At 43.1% G+C, this 10,667-nt stretch overlaps 1 protein-coding gene across 1 annotated transcript in view; it reads left to right on the top strand.

The window, feature by feature from the left end:
- The first annotated feature begins 3,222 nt into the window (after nucleotides 1-3,222).
- The window catches only part of LOC109872720 (GDNF family receptor alpha-4-like), a 45,573-nt gene continuing 38,128 nt past the window's right edge, over nucleotides 3,223-10,667 (top strand). Inside the window, exon 1 of the mRNA XM_031808565.1 lies at nucleotides 3,223-3,800. Within this exon, the coding sequence (XP_031664425.1) occupies nucleotides 3,692-3,800 (109 nt within the window). The 5' untranslated portion in view covers nucleotides 3,223-3,691. The remainder of the gene's footprint in view (nucleotides 3,801-10,667) is intronic.

Here is a 10,667-nt window from a genome sequence, read left to right as displayed (position 1 = left end):
ATTTTTTTATTAGGCTTGTCCTTGTGAATATCCTTAGTCCTTATCCCTGAAGGTGCCACAGGTGTGTCTTGTTTGCAGCTGTGGTTCCTCCCCCGACACAGCTGGGTTAACTCTATCCCCCTCGCTGTTAAAAAGCCCCCCTCTTCTATGCACAGCAGCTGTAATTGCGGAACAACTGTGGGATTTCACAGGCCCCAAAAAGTGGTATCCGGCTATACTGAAAGCAGATCGGGTGGGAATGGCCACGGTTCAGACTTCAGACCTTTCCCAGGAGGAAGGAAGACTGGTACTGGCTGGCTGTTGCAGTGGAGGACCTTTTGGCAGTCAGTTTTTATGGGTTTTTAATACCACGTATGGGCCTACATACTCATATCTCTGGCAGCAACAACCCAGAGTCCCAGGCAAGGCCATGAGAGGATGGGGGATGTTGAGTGGGGAGATATAAGGACATTGTTGGAGAAAATGGTGAATTAAGAAATCACATGTTATCAACAGCTATGTCCAAGTGGAGGTCTCAAATTGAAGTTTTCAAAAGTCACTTGCTCAACAAAATCAGCCTGTCGACTACCATGACTAACATGTGTCTGATAATGCTTTCTGGTGCGGTGTAATGTTTGGAATATACAGGCTGGTTTCAACTGAGCCAATGGATTTGGAGTTCCTTAATCCCTGCGCCTCAAGTCATGCAGTCCAGAGTGGAGAGGTAACGGGAGGGAAAGTGAAACGATCCATTCCATCTTATTTATAAGTGCCATTATTAGAGTGGCGACGATGGAGAGATTAGTTATTGTCTGTCAGCACAATATGCAGGAAGCCCAGGTGCAAAAGCCCAACTGCTAACGGTGAGAGGAAATCCAACCTAATAGCTGAGTCCAGTTATTTTCTGCAGGGTCAAATGACATTTCAATAGAGAAGGCCATCATGTTGGCCTTCAGAAAGTATTCACACCCATTAACTTTTTACAAAAAAAATATGTGTTTCAGACAGAATTTAAAATGTATTAAATTGAGATTTTGTGTCACTGGACACAATACTCCATAAAGCCAAAGTGGAATTATGCTTTTAGACATTTTTACAAATTAATTAAAAATGAAAAGTTGAAATGTCTTGAGTCAATAAGTATTCAACCCCATTGTTATGGCAAGCCTAAATAAATTCAGGAGTAGAAATGTGCTCAACAAGTCACATAAGAAGTTGCATGGACTCCCTCTGTGTGCAATAATAGTGTTTAATATGATTTTTTAAATGACTTCCTCATCTCTGTACCACACACATACAAGTATATGTAAGGTCCCTCAGTCGAGCAGTGAATTTCAAACACAGATTCAACCACAAAAACCAGGCGTCCTTCCTAACTCAGTTGCCAGAAAGGAAGGAAACGGCTCAGGGATATCACACTGAGGGCAATGGGGATTTTAAAACAGTTACAGAATTTATTGGCTGGGATTGGAGAAAACTGAGGATGGATTAACAACATTGTAGTTACTCCCCAATACTAACCTAAATGACAGAGTGAAAAGAAGGAAGCTTGTACAGAATAAAAATATTCCAAAACATGCATCATGTTTGCAATAAAGCACTAAAGTAAAACTGCAAAAAATGTGCCAACACAAAGCATTATGTTTGGGGAAAATCCAACACATCACTGAGTACCAGTCTTCACATTTTCAAGCATGGCAGTGGCTGCATTATGTTATGAGTATGCTTGTCATCAGCAATGACTAGAGGTTTTTTTGGGGGGTGGGGGGCATAAAAAAGAAACGGAATAGAGCTAAGCACAGGAAAAATCCTACAGCAAAACCTGGTTCATTCAGTCTGCTTTCTAACAGACACTTGGAGACAACTTCACCTTTCAGCTGGACAATAACCAAAAACACAAGGTCAGATATATACTGGAGTTGCTTACCAAGAGGACATTGAATGTTCCTGAGTGGCCTAATTACAGTTTTGACTGGAATCTGCTTGAAAATCTATGGAAAGACTTGAAAATTGATGTCTAGCAGTGATCAATAACCAACTTGACAAAGCTTGAAGAATTTTTAAAAAGAATAATGTGCAATCCAGGTGTGCAACGCTCTCAGAGAATATATATATATATATATATACACACACAGTTGATGTCAGAAGTTTACATACACTTCGGTTGGAGTCATTAAAACTCGTTTTTCAACCACTCCACACATTTCTTGTTAAGAAACTATAGTTTTGGCAAGTCAGTTAGGACTTATACATTTTTCCAATAATTGTTTACAAACAGATTATTTCACTTATAATTCACTGAATCACCATTCCAGTGGGTCAGAAGTTTACATACACTAAGTTGACTGTGTCTTTAAACAGCTTGGAGAATTCCAGAAAATGATGGCTTTAGAAGCTTCTGATAGGCTAATTGTCATCATTCGCGTCAATTGGAGGTGTACCTGTGGATGTATTTCAAGGCCTACCTTCAAACTCAATGCCTCTTTGCTTGACATCATGGGAAAATCAAAAGAAATCAGCCAAGACCTCAGAAAGAAAATTGTAGACCTCCACAAGTCTGGTTCATCCTTGGGAGTAATTTCCAAACACCTGAAGGTACCACGTTCATCTGTACAAATAATAGTACGCAAGTATAAACACCATGGGACAACGCAGCTGTCATACCGCTCAGGAAGGAGCGGTATGGAAGTATTTGAGGTGTATTAGAAGTATTTGAGGCTGGAAGTATTTGGCTGGAAGTATTTGAGGTGTATTAGAATCGAGTTCTTCAGTAAGTTTATCACTCTGTGTAGAGGTGATGTGTGTGTATAGGCCTACATTTAATATGGTAATCGTGTATTTTCTGCCAATTTGATTTTCAGACGCTGGTTTCTGACTTATCATATTTAAAATATTTTCCCCAAACGTACTGTACAGAATATGCATGCACAACTGAGACCTACATTTGGATGAATTAAAACATGCAGTCACTCCAGCTCATCATACTGAAGCACATATGTAGCCTAATCTATCCTCTCAAAGATTGAGGTACATCAAATAGAATTGGATTGGTCGCATACACATATTTAGCAAATGTTATTGTAGATGTGTAGATATGTGTACATCTGTTTGCCTCTAGTGTAATTACAGTTGTAAACAAAATATGTTTTGTTCTTTTAAGTAAAACACACACACACACACACACAAAGTAAACGCACACACACAGAGGCGCGCAGCATCACTGTGGAGTATGGTATTTTATTCACCGACTTTTTCTGTAGGGGTATTAGGCTACTCGGGGGCCAATCACAACACAGCTCTGTGTTTGAGCTGCACCATGCAGTCTGACCATTCTATTTTCAAGTCTAGCAAGCGCAATTGAGGACGGACGACGCAAGGCGACATAAGTGCAATTGAGAATGATTCTAAACAAATTCCTCCTCTGGGTCGGAAACTTTGGAGGGACATTTTTCTGAAAAGACAGCGGAACGCTTGCAGTGTGTGATGCACGGTATTTGGGGTAACCTATTCTTGACCACTCGTCTAATTATAATATAACTGTAATTTATTTTACTGCAAGTCCTCTCTTTGAAAAAAACGCGACAGCTGCAAACTTTGCATCCCTGCTAGTCCAGGTTTGGGAATTGTCACACATTTGCGAGAATCGGCTTGGCTTATTCACTCAGTCGATCCTGGGACATACGCGGTGTGGCTGGATGTTGCATGCGGGTCAATGAGCGCGAGGACAAAGTGCCTCCGAAGTCCCCAACTCCCCGACCTCTCTTACCTGATGCCGTGCATGATGATTGTCCTTGGAATACTTCTGAATGTCCTCAGTCATGGTAAGCGAAATTCGTCAGTCACTATAATATTGTTTATTTATCATGTCGTCAATTCTAAAGTGATGAAATATTACCCGGCGCATTGTGCACCAAATGTTCCCCCTTGTTTAGAAAATCCAGTCTCTCCAAACTGTAATGCTGTAAAAGCCGTTATCAAATTTTCTAGTTGTCTGTCACTTTCCAAAATAGGGTTCAACCGATGGACAGTCTGTCTGGGGAGATGTTTTTTTTCTAAGGCATCTCCAGGGATCATAATAGCGTGCTTCTATTTCTAAATATAGCAGGTCATTGGTTCAGAAAGCACTCACTGGATGAGACAAAGTTAAACAGCTTACAATGGTTTTAGTTTACTTTTATAACAATTCTATGACAAATAGAATATTGACAATCCTTTATAATTAGACAGTATTAATAATTTACAGTAGGCTAGGCCTATTATTAGTTTTAAAGAGACATCAAAACTCTCACTTCAGCTCAATTCTCTATTTTAGGCAGGCAACTCCCATTTAAAAAAAAATGTTTTTAATCCAAGTACTCATTAGGATCAATATGGATAGTGTTTAATTTGTTTTCATGAAATTCACACAAAGTTAAGAATTGCATGCAGTGTTGAATGTAGAATTGGATTCATGATGCCTATTCAAAATGAATTCTCTACTGTGGTCATTTTCATTTAGCATATTCATTTAGCATAGGAAACTCATGTATGTGTCCTCTCTTGCTATAGCTGACAAAGGAGCTATATATTTAATTGCTGGCTCTATAAAAGGTGTTGTAATCTTTCATACCAAGATTTTGTGACTAAAATTGAAGCACTTAAATCACTCCCAAAGGCATGCGAGAACATGAGACAGTATGATCTATGGTTATCGACACAGTTAAGACCATAGCTCGATGACATCATTTTGAAGGTCTTGTCCTGCTCTTATACTTACACGACTAGAGTGGAAAAAGTGTTCTGCCGGGTCCTTTTACAGCTTCACTCTGCTTTTAAGACTTGTTTTCCTGGCCATTCTTTTTTTTACTGATACAGATAGAGCTCAACATGCTCTTACCCTAGTTAATTGTGATGTCATTGGAAAAACCACTGACTGCTCGTCCAAGACAAATTATCACAAAGGTGTGAACCAGAAGGCTGCTATCAAATTTAATGCATTCTGCCATGAGGCATGCTGTTGGAGCCTTTTGGTGTCAGACTTGATTCACCGGTACCGCTTGCCATGCAGAAGAAGAGAGCACAGTCTATGGCTTGGGTGGTTGGAGTCTAACAATTTTCCAGGCCTTCCTTTCACACAGGCTGATATAGAGATCTTGGATGGCAGTGATGTACTGGGCTGTCCGCACCACCCTCTGTATCACCATGTGACCGAGAGTGGTGCTATTGCCATAAGCAGTGATGCCGCCAGTCAAGCTGATCTCAATGGTACAGCTGAATAACTTTTTGAGGATTTGAGGGCCCATGCCAAACCTTTTCAACCTCCTGAGGGGGAAGAGGTGCTGTTGCATCTTCTACATGACTGAGTGCGTGTGGGTGGACCATTTTAAGTTCTTATTGATTTGAAGCTGTCGACCTGCTCCACTGCAGCCCCGTCGATGTGGAGGGGGGCGTGCTTGCCCCCCTGTTTTTGGTAGTCCACGATCAGCTCCTTGGTCTTACTGACGTTGAGGGAGAGGTTGTTGTTCTGGCCCTACACTGCCACGACACTGACCTCCTCCCTTTAAGCTGTCTCATCATCGCCAGTGATCAGGCTCACCACCGTTGTGACGTCTGCAAACTTGATGATGGTGTTGGAGTCGTGGGTGATAAGGGAGTACAGGAAGGGACTAAGCACACACCCCTGTGGGGGCCCCGTGTTCAGGATCAGCGTGGCGGAGGTGATGTTGCCTACCATCACCACCTGGAGACGGCCCGTCAGGAAGTCAAGGATCTATTTGCAGAGGGAGGTGTTCAGTCCCAGGGTCCTCAGCTTGTTGACGAGCTTGGAGGGGATAATGCTGAGCTGTAGTCAATGAACAGCATTCTAACATAGGTATTCCTTTTATCTGGAATGGTGAGGGCTGTGAAATGAGATTGTGTCTATGGATCTGTAGGGATGGTATGCAAATCGGGGTGGGTCTAGGGTGTCTGGGATGATGGAGTTGATGTGTGCTATAACCAGCCTCTCAAAGACCTTCATGATTACAGATGTGTGTGCTACAGGGGGGTAGCCATTGTTGCATGAAGCCTTAGAGTTCTTGGGAACAGGAATGATGGTGGTCATCTTAAATCATGTGGGGATTACAGACTGATACAAGGAGAGGTTGAAGATGACTGTGAATATACCTTCCAGCTGTTCTGTGTATGCTCTGGGAAAACGCCCTGGAATACCAATCGGGCCCGCGGTATTTATTTTATTAAAGACATTACTCACATCGGCCTCGGAGAGCGAGATCACCCAATCTTCTGGGTCGGTGGCGGCCCTCACACCCGGCATGATGTTGCTATTGTCAAAGTGTGCATAAAATGCATTGCATTTATCTGGTAGGGAGGCATGGTTGGGCAGATCACGGCTGGGCCTTCCTTTGTAATCCGTAATGGACTGTAGCACTTGTCACATTTGGCGGGTGTCGGAGCCTGTGTAATATGATTCCTCCTTATTCCTATATTGTCCTTTTGCTCGTTTGATGACTCTGCAGAGGTCATAACGTGACTTCTTGTTCTTGTTTCTGTCCTCAGCCGTAGCCTCAGGGTTGTCTGCGATAGCCCTGTGTGTGTTAGACCCATCCTTTAGTTTAGCGCCAACCTCCGTGTTAATCCAGGGCTTTTGATTGGGGAAGCAGCAAACCCTAACTGTGGGGACAAAGTCACCGATGCATTTCCTAATGAAGCTAGGTGGTTAGCTTGTCAATATGTTCGTCAGAGTCCTCCCCATGATTGGAAACATATTCCAATCAGCGCTAGCAAAGCAGTCTTGTAGCATTGTCTCTGATTCTGGTGACCATTTCTCAGTCACGGTTAATTCCTATTTGAGTTTCTGCTTGTAAACAGGAAGCAGGAGTGAGTAGTCATGATCTGATTTGCTGAATGGCGGATGAGGGAGAGCCATGTATGCTTGCTTGTGGGTAGAATAACTGTGGTCTAGGACTTTATTTCCCCTAGTGTCCAGGGAGACGTGTTGATGGAAGATGGGCGTCACGTGTCTTAATGACACAGAATTCTAATTGCCGGCAACCAGAAAAGCAGCTTCTGTATGTAAGTGTTCCTGCTTGGTTATAGCCTTGTACAGTTTGTTAAGTGCCAGCTTGTTATTTTTCTTGTCCTGAGGTGGAATGTATACAATTGTCACGATAACAGCTGAATACTCTGTTGGGAGGTAAATGGGTCGACATTTGACCATCAGTTATTCCAAGATGGGTGAACAATTGGTCACACTTCCACCGCGCTCGAGTCGGCACACCAGTTGTTGATGAGGAGCTAAACCACTCCCCCCTCGATTTCCCCAGACTCCACTGCCTTGTCGGCACAGTGAATGTAGAATCCATCGAGTTGGAGAGCCAAGAGGGGTATCTTGTCCGAGAGCCATGTTTTAGAAAAGCATAGAATATTGCAGTTACGAGAGTCCCGTTGGTTGCAAATCTGCGATCGGAGGTCATCCATCTTATTATCAAGTGTCTGTGCATTGGCCAGTAGAATGGAGGGAGGAGGTGGCCGGTTCTCTCTTAGCCTTAATCTCACCAGGTTCCCCCCTTCTCTTTCCTCTGTAACTTCGGCGTTTCCTCTTGGGTAGCCTGAAAATTGGGTCGGAATAACAGAAAGTCGAACTTGAAGTCGAAATTGAACCTGGAATTGAGGTAAGTAACTGCCGATCTGATGTTCAAAAGTTATAAGAAATGATAGCGGATACATTTAGAGAAAATAAAGTAAAAATAAACCAAAAAATTGTCACAAAATACCAAAGTTGGGTCAGCGATTGCAAAACGGCGGCCATCCAGTATGGTGCCATCTTTATATTTGTAGCCCAACACACCAACCACAAATACAGCAGAAGTTGAAAATATTGTTCAGGCTTTTGCCAAACTGATCGTTTTGATTGTGGCTATTAATATAGTCCTGTGAAGAATGTATTATAATGACCCAATCGATCATCATAAATCCCTCGGGGGTCCGTGCTCAGTCCCCTCCTGTACTCCCTGTTCACTCATGAGTGCACGGCCAGGCATGACTCCAACACCATCATTAAGTTTGCCGATGACACAACAGTGGTAGGCCTGATCACCGACAACGATGAGACAGCCTATAGGGTGGAGGTCAGAGACCTGGCAGTGTGGTGCAAGGACAACAACCTCTCCCTCAACGTGATCAAAGGAGATGATTGTGGACTACAGGAAAAGGAGGACCGAGCACGCCCCCATTCTCATCGACGGGGCTGTAGTGAGAGCTTCAAGTTCCTTGGCGTCCACATCACCAACAAACTAACATGGTCCAAGCACACCAAGACAGTTGTGAACAGGGTACGGCAAAACCTATTCCCCCCTCATGAGACTGAACAGTTTTGGCATGGCAACTCCTCGGCCTCCGATCGCAAGGCACTACAGAGGGTAGTGCAAACGGCCCAGTACATCACTGGGGCTAAGCTTCCTGCCACCCAGGACATCTATACCAGGTGGTGTCAGAGGAAGGCCAAAAGTCAGACTGTTCTCTCTGCTACTGCACTGCAAGCGGTACCGGAGCGCCAAGCCTAGGTCCAAGAGGCTTCTAAACAGCTTCTACCCCCAAGCCATAAGACTCCTGAACATCTATTCAAATGGCTACCCAGACTATCTGCATTGCCCCCCTACGCTGCTGCTGATACTCTCTGTTATTATCTATGCATAGTCACTTTAATAACTCTACCTAAAGGTACATATTACCTCAAATACCTCGACACCGGTGCCCCCGCACATTGACTTTGTACCGGTACCCCTTGTATATAGCCCCGCTATAGTTATTTACTGCTGCCCATGAATTATTTGTCATTCTTATTTCTTACTTTTTGAAAGTATATTCTTAAAACTGCGTTGTTGGTTAAGGGCTTGTAAGTAAGCATTTCACTGTTGTATTCGGTGCAGGGTAGCCTAGTGGTTAGAGCATTGGACTAGTAACCGGAAGGTTGCAAGTTCAAACCCCTGAGCTGACAAGGTACAAATCTGTTGTTCTACTCCTGGACAGGCAGTTAACCCACTGTTCCTAGGCTGTCATTGAAAATAAGAATTTGTTCTTAACTGACGTGCCTAGTTAAATGAAGGTGACAAATACAATCACATTTTTTAAAATATTCCTCAACATTCACATATTTAAATCAGTGTATTTAAATAGCTGTGTTTGTTCAGGACGTTTCTCTTTGAATGATTGTCTTGAACGATGAACAATGTAGCTGTCATTGTTCATTGAGCTGTTCATCGAGCTGTTCATCAGTCACCCTCCTACTTCTGACATCAATATAATAAAGTTCGAGGTATGCTTGAATCCAACTTAGAATCCCTCCAAAACAAAATGTGAGTCACCAGACCAAACAAAAAAGGAATAACTGTGTGCCTCTGCCCAGCAACTCATAAAGCGTCAAGAAGGTGTCCCCATAGCAAGGACTACAATTACTAGAAAGAACCTTAAGTCACTTTGAAGACTTGGACTCAATGTAATGACACTGGAGCACTCAATCGCCTTTACAATTGTTTTAATGGATCAGAGATTGACAGACCATTTTGCTCCTGAGGCTGACCATTCTTCAGAATGGTCCAGACCCGTCATCTGTCAGTTTCCCTGTGATGCCCATTTCTATCCCTGTCGGGTACCTACAAATTATATGGCAAGGGACATGCATAATCTAGTAGTACTATCAGTACTCGGCCACACCTCTCTACCACCTCAGACAGTACACGGTCAGAATAACACCACAGCAACATACTCTAAGTGTGCCTTGTCAATGTACCTACAAGTCAAACCTGTTACAGAATAAATTAGGAACACACACTGGTGCTGCTGTTGCTGCTTATGCTAGTCCATTGTATCCAATGACGACTTTGTTTTCATTTTGTTGTTAAACAGTAATCTATGAGCTTCTTTGTAACTGTAAAATCGAATCCATAAACCCTTTGTCTTTCGCAAACAGGGCATGTCAAATCTTGGTTTTGTGGGGCACACATACACACCGATACGATTACTTCACTGCTACCAGGAGCCGTGTACAATATGCACTTATCTCCGGAGACTGATACAAGAAATGATGTCACCTTTAAAAAGTGTCATCAACAACTTCTGGGAGACCACTAAGTCACAAACTGGGCCGCAGCTGGCAGTAATGTTGACATGATGTTAACGCAGATGTTTGAAAGTGACTTACCAGTGGAGAGGCAAAGACATACAGTACAGTCAGGGAGACAGTCGGTAGAAGGAACATTTGCATGTGTGTGTTTTGTTGATAACCTTGATTTGGAACACACTGTTGGTCTCCAGGAGCAGATGGCACAGAGCTCTATCCATGGTTGGGAGGGTAGCCCAGAGTGGGTGTGTCTGTCTGTGTGCCATTGTGTGTAAGCCTTGTGTGTGTGTGTCTTGCATTTGTATGTGTTTGTGTGTCTGTCAGGTGTTTTTTTTAGATACATTTTGCCCTCATTGCATGTATATAATTGTGCACATCACATCAGCCTAGGTGAGCATGTGTGTGTCCTTGTGACTTTGGACCAGGATTTGGCTGTGTTCATCAAATGTGTTCCCCACAAGATGCACCCCTCGTCCCCGGCACTATCAAGGGTATGTCTTGACCGGTCTTATTAAAACACTTACAAAAGCACAAGACAAACTTCCACACATCCCAGTAGATTACATTTATGTTCATGTTTCCTTCCATC

This window comes from Oncorhynchus kisutch, linkage group LG28 (assembly GCF_002021735.2).
Source record: "Oncorhynchus kisutch isolate 150728-3 linkage group LG28, Okis_V2, whole genome shotgun sequence".
Taxonomy (NCBI): domain Eukaryota; kingdom Metazoa; phylum Chordata; class Actinopteri; order Salmoniformes; family Salmonidae; genus Oncorhynchus; species Oncorhynchus kisutch.
Note: the sequence above shows the minus strand (reverse complement) of the source record. Positions and strands in the feature narration are given on the sequence as shown.